Below are 24,645 nucleotides of genomic sequence, written 5' to 3' on the forward strand. Positions count from 1 at the left end.
AATGCATTCATTAAATATGTTTACTGTCATAAACCCACATTGCCTTTGTCGAATGGTTTATTATCACTTTTGTGGCAGCAGTACACGACAAAACAAAACAAAATTACTGAGCTAAAAAAAAGCATAAATAATGCAAAGGAGGAATAATGAGGTAGTGTTCATGGACTGTGATGGTTGAGGGGAACAAGCCATTCCTAAGACGTTAACTTAAGCTGTTGTACAGCTCCCTATTTTGTTTTTTTATATATGTGGGCTTACATTTACCAATGTTTAATCTGTGAATCCATGGAATTCTGGAAGATGATGAATGACTGCACTATTTCCTACATTTCATGGGATGAAACTCCTTTGATTTCCCCAATATCTTATTTTAATCTAATCCTCCAGCACCTCTCTTGCTCTAAGCCTGCTGCTTTCTACTATTTTAAGGGTATTTATATCTTCCACGAAGATGAGCAAACTGTTTCTTTAAATTCTCTGCTATTCATTATTGTACATCTTCTATCTGTAAATGACAAATATGAACCTTGTAAACCTTTGCTTTTTTAATATCTGAAAAAAACTATTATCTGTTTGTTTCTTGCTGAAATTACTATTGTATTTTACTTTCCCATTATTGCTGCCCTGGAATTTTTTATGTAGAGGATTAATATTATTAGGAATGAGCTGCCAGTGGAAGTATGAGAGACAGGTACAATTAAAGACAGGTACTTAGTAAAGGTGTAAGAACATAATGCAGGCAAATAAACAGATACGGGTTGGGGATATTGACAATGTTCAAGTCGATATGTAATTTAAATAATTTATGGATGGCACAGACAACATAAGCTGAATGGCCTCTTCCTGGGCAGTATTGTTGTATGTTATGGATTGGCATTATAGTTGGTCTGGACGAGGTGGACTAAGAAAGTCCATAATCTGCTACAGTCTGCTCTGTTCATTGGAGTGTAGCTCAATAAAAGGATCCTTTTCTGGTTGGCTGCCAGTGACTAGTGGTGTTCCATAAGGGTTGGTGTTGGGATCACTTCTTTTTATGCTGTATATAAATGATTTAAATGATGGAATAGTTGGCTTTGTTGCCAAATTTGCAGCTGATATGAAGATTGGTGGAGGGGCAGGTAGTGTTGAGGAAACAGATAGACTGCAGAAGGATTAGATAGATTAAGAAAATGGGCAAGAAAGTGCAAATGAAATACAATTTTGGAAAATGTATGCACATTCATGCTCTTTGGTAGTAGAAATAAATATGTAGATTATTTCCAAACAGGGAGAAAATACAAAAATCTGAGATGCGAAGGGACTTGGGAGTCCTTGTGCAAAGCACCCTGATGGTTAGCTTGCAGGTTGAGTCAGTGGTGAGGAAGGCAAATGCCATGTTAGCATTCATTTCAAGAGGTCTGGAATGTAAGAGGAGGGGTCTGATGCTGGGGCTTTATAAGGCACTGGTGAGGCCTCACCTTAAGTATTCTGAGCAGTTTTTGGGCCCCTTATCTTAGAAAAGGTGTGCTGGCTTTGGACCTTCACAAGGATGATTCCAGGAATGAAAGGTTTATCATATGAGGAACATTTGATGGCTCTGTGTCTGTACTCGCTGGAATTCAGAAGGATGAGGGGGATCTCATTGAAACCTTTCGAATGTTGAAAGGCCTAGACAGAGTAAATGTGGAAAGGATGTTTCCATGGTGAGAGTGTCTAGGACAAGAGGGCACAGCCTCAGGATAAAGGGGTATCCCTTCAAAACAGATGCGGAGACATTTCTGCGGAGAAAGGGTGGTGAATTTGGGGAATTTGTTGTCACATGCATCTGTGGGGGCCAGGTCATTGGGTGTATTTAAAGCAGAGATTGATAGGTTCCTGATTGGACATGGCATCAAAGGTTACGGGAAGAAGACCGGGAACTGGTGTTGAGGAGGAGATAGAAAAAAGGATCAGCCGTGATTGAATGGCGGAGCGGACTCAATGGGCCAGATGGCCTAATTCTGCTCCTATGTCTTATGGTCTTGTGGTCTAATTCTGGCCAGAGTTTGATTCAATAGACCTGAATTGAAGAAAAGCCAAGTATATCAAAAAGCTTGAATTTGTTAAATCGCTGACTCCACCTGGGTAAAATAATCTTGTGTTCATTAGTTTAAGAAAGGCTTAAATTTTGATGAATCCTTTCGTGTTTTTGCACGATCCCAAAGCTCAAAGTCTTAAAGTACTATTGCAATAAGGACAGTTTGTAAAACAAGCCCATGTACTGTAATTTGATACAGATCAGAAGTTTGGAGGTGTTGATTATTGGATAATTATTAGCAAAGACACATTCAGTGCTCCACTACAGGGTCAGGCTAGGTCTTTGGTGTGCATGTCTCCAGAAAAAGACCTCACCCAGTCTTTCTCGCTTGCTGAAATGACTGTTACCCACTCAACCACAGCTGCCTCTGGCATGATAGTTGATTGCAGCAAAACCAAGTTCATTTCTGCTTTTTACTAGATTGCATGCAATTACTGGCTGAATATCATTTATTTTTGGGATAGTTGAAACATTTGGTAAATATACCCATTAAATTGTTTGCAAATAAGGGATTGGAATCTTGCCATACTTATTCAATGTGCTAAACTGAAAACTTACATATATCTATCATGATTTTACAGGGCTTTTTGAGAGATCAACTGTAGATTGGTTGATTCTGGGATATCAGCAAAGTAGAATATAAAATGATATGAATATGGGTTTCTCCTTTTGGTAAACTTTTTTCCCTCCTCTCCTTGTTCTGTTCCCCACTCTGACTGCTTACCTCTTCTCACCTGCCTATCACTTTCCTCTGGGTCCCCTCCTCCTACTCTTTCTTCTATGGTCCATTCTCCGCTCCTATCGGTTTCCTTCCTCTCTGGTCCTTTACCTTTCCTACCCACCTGGCTTCAATCACCTTCTACCTATCCTCCTTCCCCTCCCTCCCCTGTCCCAATCTTTTATTCTGGCATCTTCCCTCTTCCTTTCCAATCCTGAAGAAGGGTCTTGGCCCAAAATGTCAGATTTGTTTCCATAGATGCTGCCTGAGCTGCTGAGTTCCTCCAGCATTTTGTGCGTGTTGCTTTGGATTTCCAGCATCTGCAGAATTTCTTCTGTTTAAGATATGTAACCAAATTTCTGCAGAATGAATAGCACTGTCGAACCAGTCCTGCTTTCTTTTGAACAGGCATGAGTTGTAATATAAGGAATGAGCATCTGCTACCAGTTCTCACAACTTTTCCTTTCATGCGATCTTTGTGCTTTCAGGTATTTGCAATTTTTGGATTTGCAACATGTGGTGGGTTCACTGGCCATACTGCGTTGAAAGTGAAATGCAAAAATGAGAGTGGTCTTCAAGAATTTAAAGCAAACTTCCAGTATCCATTCAGGTTAGTGTGTTTTGTTTGAAATGTTAAACCAGTGTCAAGTCAAATTGTATGACCTTCATTTTGTTGTGTAGCTTTTGACTTTGTGCAGAACAAATAATATTCTCTCCAAGCTGAATTAGTCATGTAATTTTGATTGTTAATGAGCAGCTGTAATTCCTTTCAGTTAAATCAAAGCTTTCAGTAACTTTGTAACCAAGTATCTGTCTGCATTTTGCAGCCATGAAAATTAATAACATTTCTTAAATATTTAAAGTTTGTAGATTTTTTTTACCCTTTTGCAGCAGTGAATATTAATATCTTCAGTTGTTTCTCAATCAGTGACGAAGTTGCCTTGCATAGTCATTAACAGGGACTAAATAGTCATGATGTTCCTGTGGTTACAGCACATTGCAAAACAGGTAAACTGTCCAGGCAATTGTGATTCCTTCTATACTTACTACCCTAGAAGTTGGAAAGTGACTTCACAGGCAAATATTATGGAAACTAATGCTTTGTACAAAAGAATAAGTAGTTAATATGTTTATAACTTCCATGTTATGTTATTATTGACTTATTTTTCAGGCTGAATACTGTTATTCTGCTACCCCAGAAGACATGCAATAGTAGTGTAGCAACCCATCTTGTAGGAGATTTTTCATCCTCTGCTGAATTTTTTGTTGCCATCGCAGTCTTAGCCTTCCTCTATTGCATGGCCGCTCTTGTTATCTACGTTGGTTACCTCCATGTGTATCGTGAAGGCAAACGTGGTCCAGTAATTGTGAGTATCTCAGCATATTTCTATGAAGGTTATCAAGTCATCAGCTTTATGCGTTGTTGTGATATGGTTACTTTAATAAATTGTATTTCATCTTCACAGGCATTAAAATTGTATGGTAGTGATAAATAAATTTATATAGAGGAAGGAAAAGGATTGATGAGAAAGACATTAAGAAAATGTGTGCTCTTAATGCCAGCTTGATGCACCTAGGTGTATTGTAGGCCATCAGGAGTTTTACTTCATATGTTTGACCTTGTGCAGAATATTTCAAGTAGATTTTTGCCCGTAAGTAAGGAATTGCTGCATGGGATTTCACTGGAAACGTACATTTGCAGACCTATTTAGCCATAAATGTTGGATTATTGGTTAAATGTGTTTTTGGTAGATTGAATTTTCTTGTCTTGTAAATTCCTTTTGTTAGCTGGTAACAATCTAATTACTGAGCCCCCCTCTGGGTGAGGACCTGTGGGTTCTTTGAATAGAATTTCTGTCATGTGCCCAAAAAAAGATTTAAACTTCAACAGAGTTTTGAAGTTTTTATTGCTGATTCAGTGTCAAAAAGAGAGACAACCTGAAGTACTTTTCATTTGCTAATGTTAATTGAGAAGTTAAAGAGAATAAAACCTGATGCCTTTCTGATCTGATGGCTCAGTTTAGGATTCTGAAAGAAGTTTTTGGAGAGGTAGTGGCTATATTATTGAAAGTTAACAAGTATAACTTGGTTATTGAAGAAAGGAAGGATAGAGAACAACAGCCCAGCTAGCCTGATCCCGCTCTTAGGAGAAGAGAGAAATATATTAAATAAGTGGGAACAGGCACCTAGAAATCAAAATATGATTGGGGCAGAGTCAGTATGATTTTAAGAGAGAAAATAGTATTTTAACAAATCCTAAAACATTTCAAAAGATAAAGCTCACTTCATAGATAAAGAGGTATATTTTGAACACTTTAAGAGGCAAAACTTCAAGGGGCCCAACATCTTGATAGAACTAAGGTGAGGATTTTTTTTTTTCTCCAAAGGGTTTTAACTTGGAATTCGTATGACATTGCATTGGATCCTTAGTCAAGATGTCAAGATTGACATCAAGGGATTGGTAAAGGATCGGGAATGATTTTATTGAACAGTGGAGCAGGGTTGCAGGACCAATTATACCAGACCTTTTCTTTATTTCAATAAATGGCAGGGCTTAAAGAGGAGGATAGAAATATTGTGATTGAGGCTTGAGGAGATGAGCCTTCTATTATAAGGCTTGTTAATGTTTTCTGTTTTACTCGTGATCTATACTGGCATGAAATTCAATACCTACTGAAAAGCTTGGAGTCATGCTTCATTGCCATTAATAGCAAAGTGTGATTGCATGCTACTAGTCTTAAATACAGCTATGAAGTTCAACCTGGTACATTTTGATGAATGCCTTGGGATTCTCTTGCAAAATTTAGTTAAAACAAGGAAGTTACTACCTACTCTGGTGCTGTGGGTAATATTTTCTGCATAATCAACATGATTTATTTATATTAAAATTGATCTATTGTACTCTGGTACAGATTCAAAGAATATTGTAATTTTAAATAGCTTGTTCAGTTAAGACACATGAACTAAGAAATCATTTAGAACTATAATGATTTTCCATATATTGCTTTGGTAGCTACTATTCAATATGGAGAACAAATGTTGAGAGACAAGCATTAATCTTTGATACCTGTAATTTCAAAGTTCAAGGTAAAATTATTATCAGAGTACATACGTGCAGCACATATGAGATTATTTTCCTAATTTGTTAATCTATTCAATGCAACTTGATAGAGAGCATTTATTGTACCAAGCTGTGGAATTCGGTGTGGTCTTCTGCTGCTGTAGTCCACCCACTTCAAAAAGGCTCAGCATGTTGTCTGTTCAGAGCGGCTCTTCTGCACACCACTGTTGTACCATGTGGTTATTTTAGTTAATGTTGCCCTCCTGTCAACTTGAACCAGTCTGACCATTCTTCTCTGACTTTGATCATTAACAAGGCATTTTCACCCACCGAACTGCAGCTTGCCGCATGTTCTTTGTTTTTCACACCATTACTCGAGAGACTGTTGTGCATGAAACTCCCAGGAGATCAGCAATTTCTGAGATACAGTACTCACCCTGTCTGGCACCAACAATCATTTCATGGTCAAAACCACTTTGATCATATTTCTTCACCATTCTGATCTCTGGTCTGAACAATAACTGAACCTCTTCCTCAAGATGGCGCTGATAGGTGTCAACTCTTTGCGTGCATCTCAGATGGAAATCATCAAATATTCTCATCTAGGACCAGTACAGCTAAAATTCAGTCATTGCCATGGGTACTTCAGTAAGCAACATCATTTTAAGAGGTTTAAAATATATATTGATCCTCAAAACTGACGAACCCCAAACGACAGATTCAGGTTGTGAGTGCAGTTCCCATTTACGGAAACAGAAGCGAAGAAGGTGTGCTGGGCTGCAGGCATGGTTGAAATGTAGAGGCCTTATACCCCCATTTCTGACTATCCTACTGGCATATGTACAGTCTCTGGAAAATAAAATTGAAGACCTCAGAGCAAGACAGAGGGATATCTGGGAATGCTCTGTACTTTGCTGCACAGAAACATGGCTCATCTTTGCCATTTCAGCCCGATGGCTTCACTGTTTTCTGAAAAGACAGGTCAGTTGAGTCTTTTAAAGTTAGAGGAAGAGGAGTCTACTTCATAATTAACTCATTATGGTACACAGACGTGATGGTTCCATTCTCAGTACTGCTCACCTGACCTGGAACATCTAACGGTAACTTGTCTGCTAAGGGAATTTTCTGCTATCATCTGTAGCGGTGTACATTCTACCTCCAGCCAACGTCAGACAGGCACTGGAGCAGTTGAGCATCATGGTCAACACTCACAAAAGAGTGCACCCAGATGCCTTCTCTATCATTGTGGGGTATTTCAACTAGGCCAGTGTGAATATGTCTCTGAACGACTACCACCAACATATCACTTGTGGAAAGAGGGGTGCCAACACACTTGACCACTGTTATACCACCATCAAGAACACTTGCTATTCCATGCCTGTGCTTTGCAAAGTCCAATCATCCGGCTGTACATCTTCTCCTGGCATATATGCAGAGACAAAAGACTGCAGCACCAGTGGTAATGACTAAAAAGTTATGCTTAAAGGAGGCAGAGGAGCACCAACAGGACTGCTTTAAGTTGATGGACTGGACAGTATTCAGAGATTCATCTTTGACTCAGAATACGTCACAGTTGTCACCAACTTCTTCAAGACCTGTGGATAACTGTGTGCCTTTGGGAATATACAGGATATACCCAAACCAAAAGTGTGGATGAACCAGAGGATTCGTAGTTTTCTGAGGGCTGGATCTGTACAAGACTGATGATCCATACAAGAAGTCCAGGTATGACCTAAAGAAGGCTATTTAAGAGTAAGGGGAAAAAAAAGCAATTCCAATTGATGTTAGAGACGGAATCAGATGCATGTCAGTACTGTCTGGGTTTGCAGGCCAATACTTCTCAGAAAGCAAAATCTAGTACATGCTCTCTCCCCCACCCCCCCCCCCCCCCCATCCGAAGCTAGAGCGTTCCTTTGAAACCGTCTGTAAACCGAAATGTCGTAAAGTGAAGAAGCAATTACCAATAATTTATATGGGAAAATTTTTTGAGCATTCCCAGACCCAAAAAAAACTTACCAAATCAAACCAAATAACACATAAAACCTAAAATAACACTAACCTATAGTAAAAGCAGGAACAATTTGATAAATATACACCCTATATAAAGTAGAAATATTGTATGTACAGTGTAGTTTCACTTGTAAAATTGGGAAGACAGCGAGCCAAAATCGATTTGGAGAAAAAAAAATCGGTACGTACACACCTACGCACATACACGCATACGTGCGCACGTACACCCATGTGCAAACAACTGCTCGCATAAGGCTTCACGGTCATTGTAGTCTTTCTCGGGTTAAACACATGTATAAAGTGGGTGTCTTTTTTTCATAAAAGCGAAAATCCTCTTTGGTTAGCGAAAACAGGTGCTAATGTAGGTCTTGTAACAGCAAGTTGTCGTAAAGAGAACGTTTGAAAAATGGGGGACACCTGTATCTTGAATGGTTGTGATTCTTCACTCCTAGATGAACTAAATGCCTTTAATGCATGCTTTGAAAGAGAGAATAAAAATACATTTGTGTGATTCCTTGCAGTATCTGGTGACCCTGTAATCTGTGACTCGAAGGCCAGAGTCAGAATACATTTCATGACAGTGAATCCTGATGGTGTACCTGGTAGGGCAATGAAAATCTATGCCAATGGAGGGAGTTTTCAAGGACATCTTTAATCTCTTGCTGCTAGAGTCTGAGGATCCCACCTGTTTAAAAAGGCAACAATCATTCCAGGGCCCAAGAAGAACGGTGAGCTGCTTCAACGACCATCACCCGGTGGCATTCACATCAGCTGTAATGAAGTGCTTTGAGAGGTTGATCATGATCAAAATCAACCCCTGCCTAAGCAAGGACCTGGACCTTCTCCAAATTGCTTATTGCGCAATAGGTCAACAGTGGATGCAATCTCACTGGCTCTCCACTTGTCCTTGGACCATCTGAAAAATAGCAATACCTACATCAGGATGCTATTTTTTGAATAAAGCTCATTGATCAACACCATCAAACCCTCACTACCAGTTAACAAGCTTCAAAACCTGGCCCTTTGTACCTCCCTCTCCAACTAGATCCTTGACTTCCTCATCGGGAGACCACATTCAGGGCAGATCAGAAATAACAACACTGGCAGACTTCATGGATGTATGCTTAAGCCACTCTCTCTGCACCCTTGACTGTGTTTATATGCACAGCTGAAATGGCATCTATAAATTTTCCCATGATACACTATTGACAGAATTTCAGATGGTGATGGGTTGGTGTGCAACAGTGAGATAGATCAGCTGCTTCTGTGGTGTTGCACTAACAATGTCAGTAAGACCGAGAAATTGATTGTAGGCTTAAGGAAGGGGAAGTCAAGGCACACACTAGTCTTTGCGGAATCAGCGGTGGAAAGAGTAAACAGTTTCAAGATCCTGGGTGTTGCCATCTCTGAAGATCTCTTCTGAGATCACTCGGAACTTGAGGAGACTTGGTGTATTACCAAAGCCTTACAAATTTCTACAGATGTACTTTGGAGAGGATTCTAACTCGCTGCATCACCACCTGGTACAGAGGGGCCACTGCGCTGGATGGGAAAAAGCTGCAGAAAGTTACAAGCTCAGTCAGCTCCATCAAAGGCTCTAGCCTCCCCAGCATCAAGGACATCTTCAAAAGGCGATGCCTCATTAAGGAGCTCCATCACCCAGGATGTGCCTTCTTGCTACCATCAGCGAGTAGGTAGACGAGCCTGAGGACATGCACTCAACATTTTAGGAACTGCTTCTTCCCCTCTGGCATCAGATTTCTGAATGGGCAATGAACCTTTGTACAATACTTCATTTTTTTCTTTTTTTTTTGCACTACTAATGAAGTTTTTTATTGTAAGTTATAGTTTTTTTGTGTATTGAAATGTATTGCTGTCGCAGAACCACATTTTTCCACAACGTGTGCCAGAGATAATAAACCTGATTCTGATGTCTGCATGCTTTTATGTATTGAGTTGCTGTCACATAATTTGCTTATTAGATATTTACATTATCAGGTGTACAGGTGAACTTAGTAAAGTGGGCATTGAGTGTATAGTCTCTTTCATTGTTATTTTCACTTGATGCCATGGCTGTTTCTTGACGGAACAGGCCTTGACTTAGTCTGTAAGTCAGGGTGGGTGTGCTGAAGTGATTACTTACAAGCAACTTTTCGTGCACCTATAATAGTTGTTTAGTTGTAGTGAATCATTCAGAGAAAGTTTAACCTATCATGATTGTGTCAGCTTTTTGTTAGAGCTCCTGCAGGTTTCCTTACATCCTATAAATGTTTCTTTTTGGGCAAGAATCCATTGACTGTTTTGTGTTGAGAGTTTGTTGGTGATAAGTATTTTCACTGTTTTTGCATCTGCATTTTTAACATGTGCTTTCTGGATAATTAAATGGTATCCCATTTAGTTAAAACTGTGACATAGTTACCACTTAAAGTAACTTGTGATTTTATTTCCTGCTGTACAATGCAAAAGGATGAATTTATATTCTGGTAAGTTGCTTGATTTTTCATGGTATGCCAGTTCCTTTTGTTTAATCTGTTTAATCACAAGGCTCTTGAAGCTATAAACATGTGTTTTAATGCTTGTCTTCAAAGTTTTTTCTCTTGGAGGTTTTTTTAAAATTATAAAAGCTGTGGAGGATGGTTACAATTCAACTACACTTAAGCACTAAGAGGAAAAGAATAATCATTAGCCAATCTTCCTCCTTTTCACAAAGAACAAGGCAGTCTTTCGTCTCAATTGTATGCAAATTGTTTGATTTTATTTACAAAAGTAGACTTAAATAAGATTGCTAAATGAGAAGTTTCAAATTTTTTTCCAATAACCTCTGCTGTAATTGCCTTCTTGTTACACTCTTAAAATTTATTTTTAACGCTTACCAATTAAAGCTAGAATTTTAACTTAGTAGTTGTGTCCATGATGAAGATATAATGCTGTGAACTTATGTGAATCGATGGACAACATGTACTGAGGTGGAGACTAGTTCATCTACACCTCTGTGTCAAGATGCTTTTAATAATTCCTGGGCTGCTGCAGCACCTTTTTGGCTTTGTCAATTTGTCATGCTTATGTTTTGCCCACTCTGATTTCCTTCATGACTTTTGCTGTTTAAAAATGTTAGTTAGTACAAACACTGTTTTGATAATTTTAACTCTTATTCATACCTCTATTGTCATTGATTTAGCCATCTCCTGTCTCCAGCTGAATATTTGCAGGACATTTGCATTCTTCTTGCTCAGGAGTTCCCAACCTTTTATATGACATTGAGCCCTACCATTAACTGAGGGGGTCTATGGACTGTAGGTTGGGAACACCTGTTCTAGCATGTCTGCCTTTTTGTTTGACTTACAGCATTTGGGGCTTTTTTCCTCTTGTTTACTGTATATCATTTCTTATGCTTCTGAGGGAGATATTACTTGCAATGATCTGAATTTATCTATACACCATCACTAATACTGAAGATGAGAGATTTCCAAGATCCTGGGGACAGACTCTTTGTCTGTCTCCCTCACCCACTCTCTCTCTCTCACCCCAGTTGCTAAATGAATTGGCCGTGAGCTCTGAAATCATCTTCGTAACCTGTTAGTCATTTCACATAGAATAGTTACAATACAATAACACACATTTGGCCCAATTAGTCTATACTGGCACTTTGCAAGAGCAATCTGTCTATTCCTGTTCCCCATGGCCCAGTAAAGATGCTTGTCCAGTTCCACTTTGAGCACTACAGTAGAATCTACCTCCACTGCTAGGCCTAGCAATGAATTAGGTCTTCATCAGTACTGTACTTTTTCATAATTTTCCTCATAATCTGTTCTAATTGTATTTCGCAGTGCTACAGGGGATCATATTTCAATGCTTTTTCCTCTTCTGTGTTGTATGTACGTGCTGTTTCATCTCAATGTCATCTAAGAACTTTTTCTATCTGTTTCTATGGACAGTGGCAACACAAAGCTGTCACTCACAGTATTTTTCTTAACTTCACAACTTTTTCTAAAATTATGGGCTACTTGTCAAGCATTCAATACTGAGTGAGCAGCAATTTTCTCTCTCAAAATATTGAGAGGATAAACATATTGTTGATGGTGCCTGTCACAATATCCATTCCTTAGACACCAACCAAACCCTTCTCCCTTTGAACTATTTAAAGCTGAATTGCACTGTTCATGACTTTGGTGGCATAGTTAACCCTGAGAAGTTTCAAGCCATCACCAAGACTTGTACCTTTGACAATGATGCATGACACGATTCTCTCAGCTCATTTTTACTGAAACTCTGTAGCCTCTTGTGTACTGCCCTCCCATCAACCTGAGATCACACAAAAATCTTGCTACCTTGTTCTATTTCATACAATAGTTTACTCATCAACCTTCTGCACACTTTGCTATATTGAGTCTCATTGCATGCATCATTTTTTTTCAAACTCTATTGTGATGTTTTCATTTCCTACCTTTGCAGTGTCCTCAACATTGAGATGTCTACTCCATCAACACTGACCTCCTGAGCACCCCTGGTTTGAGTTAGTCCACTACTAAAAACAGTAACATCATATGTCAATGCTAGTTAATTTTTACCAAATCTTTTTTCTTTTTCTTTGTACCATAAGACATAGGAGTAGAATTAGGCTGATTCTCCTCAACCCCAATCTCCTACTTCTCTTCTCCACCCCCCCCCCCCATAACCTTTGATGCCCTGATTAATCAGGGCGTATCAAACTCTGCTTTAAATATACTCAATGACTTGACCTCCATAACTGTCTGTGGCAATGAATTCCACAGATTCATCACCCTCTGGCTAAAGAAATTCCTCCGCACCTCCATTCACCATATACTCAACCTGCAACTTTTAAGGAGTCATGCACAAAGACTACCAAGTCCCTTTGCACCCTAATTTTAGAATTTTCTCCCCATTTAGAAAATAGTCTACCTCTTTATTCCTTGTTCCAAAGTGCATGACCTTGCATTTCCCTTACAGTATATTCTATCTCCCACTTCTTTGCCCATTCTCCCAATCTCTCGAAGTCCTTCTGTAGACTCCCTACTTCCTCAACACTACGTGCTCCTCCACCTTCCTTCGATTCATCTGCAAACTTGGCCACAAAGCCGTCAATTCCATCATCCAGAAAAGAAGCAGTCCTAATACTGACCCCTGAGGCAGCCAACCAGAAAAGATCCCTTTTATTCCCATTCTTTATCTCCTGCCAGTCAGCCAATCTTCTATCCATGCTAGTATCTTTCCAGAGGATCTTATCTTGTTAAGCAGCCTTATGTATGGAACTTTGTCAGAGGTCTTCTGAAAATCCTATTAAACAACATCTACTGATTCTCCTTTGTCTATAGGAGAACAAAATAACTGTTTGTTATTTCCTCAAAGGATTCTAACAGATTTGTCAGGTAGGATTTCCCCTTTAGAAAACCACACTGACTTTGGCCTATTTTTATCACATGCTTTCAAGACTCCCAAAACCTCATCCTGGATAATGGACCCGTACATATTCCCAAACAGAGGTTAGGCTAACTGGCCTATAATTTCCTTTTTTCTGCCTCCCTGGAGGCAAATGGAGTGACATTTACTATTTTTCAGTCCTCCGGAACCATTCTAGATTCTAGTGCTTCTTGAAAGATCATTACTAATATTTCCACAACCTCTTCTGCTAACTCTTTTAGAACCCTGGAGTGCAGTTAATCTGGTCCAGGTGACTTGCCTACCTTCAAACCTGTTAGCTTCTCAAGCACCATTTCCTAAGTAATGGCAACGACACAGTCACTGTCAAATTTCTGGCTGACTGTTAGTGTCTTCCACAATGATGCAAAATACTTATTTAGTTTATTGCCATTTCTTTGCCCCCCATTACAACTTCTCATTGCCTCTTAAATCCTGCTACTTTGTCCAATCCCTTGGTGCATTGTTCCAGTATTAGTGCTGCTTGAGTTTTGATCCTGAGAATAGTTTACTTTGAATGTTATAGTAGGTGTGTAACCTTGACCATTTATTATTTAGAATCCTCTACTCTTGAATAGACAGTTGTACTAGTCATTGTGGGTTTTGTGCATTTCACTTTGGAGAAGGAAGGGAAAATGACTCGAACAAGTTTTCATATAACCTGGTACTGCGTACATATTTACAGCTGCATAAAGGACACCAAAAAAGCTTTTGGAATTTGAATTTGTCGCTTATAGCCTTTATTTAGAAATCATATTGAAGACCTTAGAGAATGCTTTATTTCTAATTCTTTTCTACTGTTACGAACCCCTTAACTGGGTTACTTACCAGCAAAGATGGAGGCATCCGTTGGAGTCTGGTGATGCTATTTTTAACAGTATTTATTAGTAAAAATACACAAAAATAATATCAATGCAAATATACAGATAATATATGTCGTCAATACTAAACCTAAAAGTGCGGGTATGATAATAATCAATAAGAAATAAGCTCTATCGTTGTCTAAGGGATAATGAATTGTCCGATGGAAATATAAAGTTCGTTTCAGTTCACACAGGCTGCGGTGTTTGTTTGTCGCTGTGTTGCAATTGTTGGAGAGAGAAATAGAAGAATGGGAACAGTTACCGCTATTGTTTTTGCCAACCTTCCTTTATGATTTCAATCCGTCGGTGTCTCGTTGTTGTGGCCGTTCAAGTATGACCTCTTCTTTAGCTAAACCGCTCTTCTGTGATGAGCCCGTCACCCAGGCAAGGGAGGACACACACGAGCTCTCACCGGCTTTCGCTATAAAACACTGTCACTGGATTTCTAGCGTTTCTCCTGGTGCGTCTGAGGGGTGTTCCGCAGACCTGACTTTTATCCTCACTCACGGGGTCTCAGATGTCAGTCAGGTTGGGATGATGCAATCCCTCAACCAGACCATTCTGGCTGTCCCCTGAGGGGTTTCAATGAATAGTACAGTACTCAATACACAATTCCTTCTTCAAGAGACAATAGCAGTAATCAGTGGTTCGGTTCCGCTTTTGTTAGGAGACATTCCACCTTGTTGTGTATTCTGCGTTGTCTATAAAACTGCCTTTGCTGTGATCCTGCGTGTCTGTCTCTCTCATTACTGACATGATATGTATCTCTCTCATTTCCTGGGTATCAGACCCGAAATAATAGCGATTTCGCGATTCTCAAAAAAGGGGGGAGGCAACTTTGCTCCCTTCATTCGTAACAATACCTTCTCAAAAGAGGTGCTACATTAGTGTACATTAGTGGCTATCACCATTGGCGTTGGAGTTTGAAGTTCAATTCCAACACCATCTGAAAGAAATTTGTGCGTCAGTTTCTTTGTGCTCCATTTTCCACCCACATTACAAAAACTTACTGGTTAGCAAGTAATTGATCTTTGTAAATTGCCCCATGATTAGGCTAGAGGTTAATTGGTGGGTTGCTGGTCAATGCTGCTCCCTGAACTGGAAGGACCTGTTCTACACTACCTCTAAATAATGATTTTTTTTTTAAAATGACAATAAGATTGAGCAATTAGCTCAGTTTTTTTTTAATCTTCCCCAGAACTGATGATGTTTTTGTAGTTTTTAATATTGTGATTAAAATAAATAAATAAAACAGCAATTATAAAATATGAATAAACACACAAGTTTGTTCATCACTTAAAAAAAAAATTAGGGAAGCAATTACATCTGTCAGTAGAATCGCTGTGTCCATCATTTGGCTGCCCAACAAACTCTCATAGAGAAGGTACATTTACTTGCTTACTTCACATCACTTTGGCAATGAATTCTATTCCAACTAAGAAAAGACCTGTATGTGACTTCATTTTTACTGTTAGACAGATTAGTTTAAAATTCATACCAGTTGTGTTAAAACAAATATTGAAAGATGCTTCAATCTGTGGTTACCAATTAATTGAATTTTTATGCTTAGGTGATCTGCATTAAATATCAAGTGTATTTAAAATCCTTTTAGATTTTTGGCACACTAACACACTCTCCATAAAATTCACCCGTACAGTTTTGGTTGATTCTTGCTTTTTCATGGTGTAACTTGGATGTAAATACACGGGCCACAGCTGGATACCAAAATTGGTAGAGTGGTTGAAGATGAAGAAAGTTCTAGGTGATAGGAAGATATCAGTGGACTGGTTAGATTGGCAGAAAGGTTCAAAGGAAATTTTTCCTGGAGAAGTGTGATATAATGCATTTGAGGAGAGAAAAGGAACACACAAACGGAAAATAAAACGTAGAAGAGAATAGGGACCTTGTCATACATGTCCATTTAACCAAGGATGCATATAAAAATTGTCAAGAAGGCATAAGGACATCACTGGTCAGAGCAGAAAATGCAAGAACAAGGAGGTTGTGCTAACACAGTAGAAAACAATAGGTTCATGTTATGGGCAAAATTTTGGTTGTAACACTGTAGGAAAGTTGTAGTAGCACCAGAGGGGCAACAAGAGAAATGCATGAGTATGCTGCAAGGGCTGGGGAATTGTCAGGTGGGCATGATGCCCACATCAGAGTCTGCTTTCCTTCTCTCCCCACCTCCCCAAAGTAGAACACAGATTTGTACTGGAGGTGTATAAAATTATCCAAAGCCTAGAAATGGTAAATGGGATCTAGTTTCCCTTAGCAGAGAGGTCATTTATAAGTGACATGCATTTAAACTAATTGGTAGAAGGTTAGAAAAATTTTTTTTAAAAAAGTTCTCACACACAACTGCTGGGGATCTAGAATTCAGTATACTGAAAGGGTGGTAGAAACAGCTATGTGACTTAAAATGTTCCTGAAGAGTCATAACCTGCAGGCAAGGTTCCAGGAACTGGGAAGTGGGATTAGTCTAAAGTCTACATTTAACTGAATAGCTCTCTGTGATTTTTGATGCATAACCAACCGTTCCTTCCTTGTGTTCTGATAACCTTCCCTCTAATACATCTCTGTTGTCCTCAATTACTCCTTGTAAAGGAAAGTGCTTTCTAATTCAACTTGGAGAAGTTTCTCTCTCTTCTATGAGCTGAAATTGAGCTCCTAAATCAGCCAGTATGTATTCAGCATTTTTTAAGACCATAAGACATAGAAGCAGGATTAGGCCATTCAGCCCATTGAGTCTGCTCCGCCATTTCATCATGGCTAATCCTGGATCCCATACATCTGCTTTCCCCCATACATCAACCCCCATACATCTGCTTTCTCTATATCCTTTGATGCCCTGACCAATCATTTTCCTTTGTTAATATTTTAATTATTGTGAGCCTTGCATTTATGTAAGAGGACATTGCGTTCCATAAAACAAAAGCAACTTGCAGTGGGTGCAGGTTATCTGAAATAAGAGTCAGCAGGTCAAATGTCTTCTGAAATCAGAGAAACTTAATTTAAGTCTATGATCTGACCAGGTATGTATCTCCAATATACTGTGTCATTGTAATGATCGTTTTGGACTTCAATGTTAGTAAGCCATTAATAAACTGATGAGTTCATTAGTTCTTTTTAATATTTTGCACTGCTCATATGTTTCTTTGTTTTTATTGCTTTTCAGGACTTCATTGTGACAGTGATTTTTGCCTTCTTGTGGTTGGTCAGCTCTTCAGCTTGGGGTAAAGGCCTCACTGATCTCAAATACAGTACAAATCCAAATATCCTCAAGGACAGCCTTTCACTCTGCAAGAATGAAGCTGTGTGTACTCCTTCAACCGTGTCTGGCATGGGAAGTTTGAATGTGTCTGTGGTATGTGCACTTGTCATTATTTAATCCTCTCATTTCCTCTATTATTCTTGTTTGGTTTGCCCATAATGTTTCATTGGATACCCACTGATTAAAACCGACCTTGTGTTAAGGTTATTACAATTGAAGATGAGTTGCTGGAAATCTGACTGATTTTTCCTTTAGATACTTAAAATCACACATTGGTGTTCTTCCAGTTGTGTTTTTAAAAAAGATCCCTGACATGTCTTTCCTAATGGAAGCTTCATACGTATTACATTCAAATGTTTTTAGAGCAAACAGGGTTGAGAGTACCTGCTGGGATCTGTGAGATGGAGTGCAGCAGTGAATCCAGCACCTTTTAAGACACTCTAGATTTGAATCCCATTTGTGTAGGAGGAATGGGGTGGGCGGATTGAGGGTCGGTATCACAGCAGGAGACTCATGTGTCGTTGGGGAGGTCAGAAAATCTTTCGCTGTGGGCTCAAAGACCTGAGATCATTGAGATCTTCAGGCACAGAGCTTGTAAAAAGTGACGAAACTGATTTTTTAACATCGTAAACCAGTGGGTTGTTGTTATATCTCTTGTTCACTGTAAAAATGGGGGACACCTCCCTCTTCCTTATGAGGGAAAGAGAATCTGTGGTTTGTTGAATGTCGGATGAAATGCGATAGTCTTTGGGGTAACCGCAAGTCTGTGTCTTTGCTATCGCCTAGCTCTTGCTTGTGCTTGGTAGCAGGTGCTCTTTTTTTTGCTGGGGGGAAGAGAGATCATTGCTTGCTGCTGCTTATGTGTGGAGGGGGAGCTGGGGGGAGGACTTTGGGGTTCTCACGTTTAACTGTCGTTCATTCTTTGAGGGACTTCTCTGTTTTTGTGGATGTTTGCAAAGTAAAAGCATTTCAGGATGCATATTGTATACATTTCTCTAACATTAAATTGGACCTTTGAACCTTTAAAGCATCCATGAGAGCTGAGTTCTAATGAAGAAAGAGGGGTAGGAAAGACAAAGTGAGAGGAATGTGGTGACGGGGTGGGGGTTGAAAACTGAGCCCAGATTAGTTTGAGAGGAGTCTGGGGAAGAGATGAGGCCCTGCTGAGCTTGGAAGAAAATTAGCTTTGTCACATGTACAAGAAAACATTGAAATATATAGTCAAGTGCATAGTTTACACCAATGATGAGCTGAAGGCAGCCCACAGGTGTAGGCATGATTTCAGTGCCAACATACTCACCCTACTTCGTATGTCTTTGGAATGTGGAAGGTAACCAGAGCACACATAAGAAACACATGCAGTCACAGGGAGTACATACAGACTCTTTCCAGACAGCGGTGGGAATTGAATTACAATTTTACAGCTGGTGCCGTAAAATGTTAAACTAACCACTACCATTAGAGAGCAGTAGGAGAGTTTGGGTCTTCACGAATTTGAGAAAAGTACCAGAGATTGAGCCTTAGGACATTTAAATAAATATTGGTTTTAAACAGGGGTGGGCAGTACAAGTTTGTTCACAGTAAGAAAAACAGTTTTGAGTTGAGTAGTTCTAAGGTTCAGGTTAATGCTAAACAACCACAGAAAACTTAGGAGGGTGAACAGCTGCAGGTCATGATTCACATTGTTATCAATAACATAGAGGGGAAAAACGTCTGCTGGCAGAATTTCAGAATCAGGTTTAATATCACTGACATGTTCTGATATTGATCAATTTTTGCATCTTTACCTCTTTCCTCTTCACTTATCACTGAAAGTGGAAGAAGTGCTACACCTGCCCATTCACCTCCTCCCTCATCTTCATTCAGGGCCCCATACAGTCCTCCCATTACTTCACCTGATTTGGCCACCTCTACATAATTGAGACCCGACATAGATTGGGGGTCCGCTGCTTTGTCGAACATCTTTGCTCCATCCGCAGCAAGCAGGATTTTCCAGTGAACAACCATTTTAATTCCAGTCCCCAATCCCATACCAATATGCCAGTTTGTGGCCTCTTCTACTGCCACGATGAGGTCACTTTCAGGCTGGAGGAGCTACATCTCGTATTTTGTCTGGGTAGCCTCGAACGTGACGGCATGAATACTGATCTCTCTGACTTCCAGTAATATTTTCGCTCCTCCCCCTAGCCTCTTCTTCCATTCCCTGTTCTGGCTCCATCTTACCTCTTCTCTTCACCTCACCTACCTTTGATTGCCCTGTGCTGCCCCTCCTCCATCCCTTTTTTCCACAGTCCACTCTGAGCTCTTCTTAGATAAAGCTGGTATGGATTTTACTATTTCCTGTGTGGTTACCATTACAATTCAGAAAGCGCTGCCTGCTGTTATCTTATGGGGCTTTATGAGGTTCATTACCATCTGATAACAAGTTTAATATTTCATTGAGAAATACATGAGTACTGTTTGCAGCTAGCATCGCTTATTTTTGTCCCATTCTAATCTACACTGGTTGGCAGCAGCAGAGGAAGAGTTGATACTAATCAGCACCATTTAGAATACACTCTTAATATTGGTGCTTAAAAGGCACTTCAGTTTCTCCTTGAATTAATATGGAACTATTACATTCAGTACCTGGGAGTAGGAAGTTGCCAATTGGTTTCCTATTTCCCACTTAACCACCATCATTCTCCTAGGAGGCTTGAAGTCAAAAGAGGTGTAGAATTTGTTTAGCAGCTTTCTGATGCAGGACAAAAACTAAAATCATATATAGGCTGTGTGTGTGCTCCTCAATATTCACCAGGTTCCTTTCTATGTTTAAAGCCCTAAGATATACTTATCACATGTTCCCATGATTGTTACTTTGCTTCAGAAAGCCACATAATCCAAGTCAAGTTTATTGTCCTGTGTACAAATACAAGTATGCATTGGTGCAATGAACAACTTGCAGCAGCATCACAGGGACATAGTATCAGATACAGGAAATTGACAAGCAGAACATAAATTGTACAAGAAGAAACACAATTAGAACAAAAACAAAAGTCCCTTGTAGTGCACAGTGGTCATAGTGTTGCTATACTGAGGTGAAAATTGGGGATGAGCAATTTGGGTAGTGCAGTGGATCTGATCAACATTGATTTAGTAAGGCATTTGATAAGGTTCCACGTGGTAGGCTTGTTCAGAAAGTCAGAAGGCATGGGATCCAGGGAAGTTTGGCCAGGTGGATTCAGAATTGGCTTGCCTGAAGAAAGTAGAAGGTCGTGGTGGAGGGAGTACATTCGGATTGGAGGGTTGTGACTAGTGGTGTCCCACAGGTATCGGTTCTGGGACCCTTACTTTTCGTGATTTTTTTATTAATGATGTTGGGGTAGAAGGGTGGGTTGGCAAGTTTGCAGATGACAGAAAGGTTGGTAGTGTTGTGAATAGTGTAGAGGATTGTTGAAGATTGCAGAGGGACATTGATAGGATGCAGGAATGGGCTGAGAAGTGGCAGATAGAGTTTAACCCAGAGAAGTGTGAAGTGGTACACTTTGGAAGGACAAACTCCAAGGCAGAGTACAAAGTAAGTGGCAGGATACTTGGTAGTGCGGGGGAGCAGAGGGATCTGGGGATACATGTCCACAAATCCCTGAAAGTTGCCTCACAGGTAAACAGGGTAGTTAAGAAAGCTTATGGGGTGTTAGCTTTTATATATCGAGGGATAGAATTTAAGAGTTGCGAGGTAATGATGAAGCTCTATAAAACTCTGGTTAGGCCACATTTGGAGTACTGTGTCCAGTTCTGGTTGCCTCACTATAGGAAGGATGTGGAAGCATTGGCAAGGGTACAGTGGAGATTTACCAGGATGCTGCCTGGTTTAGAGAGTATGGATTATGATCAGAGATTAAGGGAGCTAGGGCTTTACTGTTTGGAGAGGAGGATGATGAAAGGGGACATGATAGAGGTGTACAAGATATTAAGAGGAATAGATAGAGTGGACAGGCAGCACCTCTTCTCCAGGGCACCACTGCTCAATACAAGAGGACATGACTTTAAGGTAAAGGATGGGAAGTTCAAGGGGGATATTAGAGGAAGGTTTTTATACTCGGGGAGAGAGTGGTTGGTGCGTGGAATGCACTGCCTGAGTCGATGGAGGCAGATACATTAGTGAAATTTAAGAGACTGTTAGACAAGTATATGGAGGAATTTAAGGTGGGGGGATATATGGGAGGCAGGGTTTAAGGGTTGGCACAACATTGTGGGCCGAAGGGCCTGTACTGTGCTGTACTATTCTATGTTCTATGAAACAAATTTTTGAAGGGAAGTAGCTTTCCTTGAACCTAGTGGCGTTGGACTTTAGGCTTGCCAGCTTTTGCATGACTTACTATCAACAAGACTTTTAAACAGCTTTGAAGTTGCAGCTACTGGTGCATTCTTTCATGCATTGATTGCCATTTGATGATTTGTATCTTTTTTACAGGTGTTTGGCTTTCTTAATCTGATTCTGTGGTGTGGAAATGCCTGGTTTGTGTACAAGGAAACAAGCTGGCATGCCGAGCCAGGACAACATCAGGATCCAGGGAATGTGGCACCACCGGCTCCAAATTCATAGATGGCAGTTAAAAGATTGTTGAGTGTGTTTACAACCTCTACAAATGATTCATTTTGCTTATAACACTGCAGAAGCTTTTTGGGAAACTATCTATCATACCTGTTTATTCACTGTTCGTGCTGTTGTATCATGTGCCTTTTTGGAGCTGGATGAGGGAGAGAAGAGAAAAGGAATATGTGTAGTCCCATTTAAGTGTTGAGGTTTCCAGTGCAAGAATATTCAGAGGCATTGTCAATAATACAATTAGTGATCTGTTACATCACAAGTACATAATACAGTGGAGCCCTTTCAGAATATCTTATTTTCTCCCTGCGTTGCTGTTCCCTGAAGAGTATTTATCATGTACACATACAATGATCATTCAGTGAATATTTGTCAAATACGCTGTTCTCCTATTTCAACTTGATGGCAAATTTGAAAGAAGATTTGTATGTATCAAACCATTATTGAATTGAGAAAGTCTCTGCTGATTATGATGTACAATTTGATTATTAAGTACACAATTGGATTCACGTGGTCTGCATTATATTGTAAGCAATTTTTTTTGCACAGGAGATGTTGCTCTTTAATGGGCTCTGCTATGAAACAATTTAAAACATCATGTTAAAGAACACTTCCATTTTTTTTCTGTTTGTTACAGAAATTATAAAGAATTAATGCCATGTGGCTTAATCTGTATGTTTCATTTTCATGGGTGTTAAGTCAAAACTTCCTCTGCTTAATGATGTCACCTTTTCAAATTTCATGAGTTCTACCCTAAGCTGGTCAAATTTTGTTTTAATTGAGGATAGTGGCAAATGTACTTGTCTTTATTGCTCATATTAATTGTGAATGATAAAATGAACGTCTGCTATCAACTTGAAAATATTTATAAATCCAGGTCCTTGCTTGTTTTTCACATCACAATCTTAAAACGCATTTGCTTTTGACTGGTGCTGTTAGTCAGTGACTAAGAATTGCCTGCAAATACCGAATGTATTTCAGTTTTTTTTAACTTGCATGCACTGCTTCTATATTTTATTTGGAGTTGTGCTTTTGTTTGTTAATCCTCTGCCTAGCAGGAAGCTTGTGGAGGAAGGAGCAGCGTGAAGAAGGAAGAGAAAACACTGATTTGCCACAGTGCCTTATCGTTTCTTTCAGTGTCATAAAAATTCTAAACATCTGCTGAATTTCCAAGATCTCTCATCAGCAGACACTGGCTTGCATTTTGAAAATTGAATTCTTAGAATAATCCATGTGATTTATTTGGCGCTGCTGAATTAAGTAGTATTACTTTAAGGATGCACCAGGTCTTTTGCCAAGCCTTGGTAAGCATTTTGACCTCTTTAAATGTATTCAAAGGCTGTTATTTCAGCATTTGAGAAAGATAAAATGAGCTACTGGTGACAAAGACCTTTTGTGTTTTTCATATTTGTTGCAGAAGCAGTTTGGTTAATAGCACACAGTCAAACCTGTATTTTTTTTTAACTTTTATTAAAATCTGAGTTGTACAATTGCTATTTGGTTTTTTCTTTCATTATTTTAAGTTATTTCCATTCATGTAGGAATCCTGTTTTCCTGTTTTTTTTTTCAAATTTTGAATTGCTGGGACATTGAATGTGGTGTGCAGAGTAAAAATATATTTCAAGTTTTTGCACATCTTTATGCAATATCCGATTTTAATACAGATAAATGACAGTTTGTGGATCTATTTTATACTGGCGTAAGCTTGTGAATTTTTTTCTTAGTTACCAGGAAGCACTACCTTTTAGAAACGTAGTTATCAGTAAGCAAAAGTCAATTATTTAATGTTTCAGTGCCTATATAAAGGATAATCGTAAGGCAAAAGTTGCTGTATTTATAAAATGGCACTGAGCAACACATACAAATGCTCATTGTCTTAAATCTCTGAACAAATGCTTTCCATTGTTGTTGCATTCCATTATTCAGAAGGAGTTAGCTCATTTTTTAATGAGCTCATGGGCTAACTCACAACATGGTGACCATGTCTGAAAGGTATGGGCTGAAAAAAATGCGTTCATTTTAAAGAGACAGATTTTTGCATTTGCTGTGCCATCTCAAGGCAAGGCACATGATGATATGTTAATATATCAAATTAGAATAAACATAATATCAATGCATCAAAAGTTTTCCTGTTGCATACTAAGTCTTATTTTAACAAAGAAACATGGTATGATGCTACATGTAATGTGGGAAAGCTGAGGCAATTATAGTTGAACTCTTCTGTAAGATTAAGTGCTGTTCACTGAGCATCAGCAAAGTGAAGAACAATGACTTAAAAGCCATCTATAAATAAGATTGCAAAAAGTTTAAGAATGTAACTTCACGGTGCTTTTTTTAATCTGCATTCCCAAGATTTAAGAGTATGGTTGTTAAGAATGTGGAGCTGTTTTATGATGCTTCAAATGTATAGATTGCAAATGTGTAGTAAGTGCTATTTAGATTTAGAAGGATACTAGTGTAAATGTTGAGCCTGTGAGATGTTTTCCCCAAGACAATTTTATTCCAAATCTTTTTGTCCGATTAAGATTTAATTTTACCACTTGCAAAATCTACCAGAGCTTCTGCAACTACTTGAGCAACCATATTGGTTTTGTTATTATTGCTTGAACCAAGTTATGGTGAAAAGCTTGTCTTGCGTA

General features: G+C 39.2%; 1 protein-coding gene across 1 annotated transcript in view; it reads left to right on the forward strand.

Annotated features, from left to right (window-relative positions):
• Positions 1-23,498, forward strand: part of LOC132398436 (synaptophysin-like protein 1) — a 35,275-nt gene extending 11,777 nt beyond the window's left edge. Inside the window, exons 2-5 of the mRNA XM_059977863.1 lie at positions 3,263-3,384; positions 3,946-4,141; positions 17,323-17,511; positions 21,872-23,498. Of these exons, the coding sequence (XP_059833846.1) occupies positions 3,263-3,384; positions 3,946-4,141; positions 17,323-17,511; positions 21,872-22,003 (639 nt within the window). The 3' untranslated portion in view covers positions 22,004-23,498. The remainder of the gene's footprint in view (positions 1-3,262; positions 3,385-3,945; positions 4,142-17,322; positions 17,512-21,871) is intronic.
• Positions 23,499-24,645: the final 1,147 nt, after the last annotated feature.

This window comes from Hypanus sabinus, chromosome 8 (genome assembly GCF_030144855.1).
Source record: "Hypanus sabinus isolate sHypSab1 chromosome 8, sHypSab1.hap1, whole genome shotgun sequence".
Lineage (NCBI taxonomy): Eukaryota > Metazoa > Chordata > Chondrichthyes > Myliobatiformes > Dasyatidae > Hypanus > Hypanus sabinus.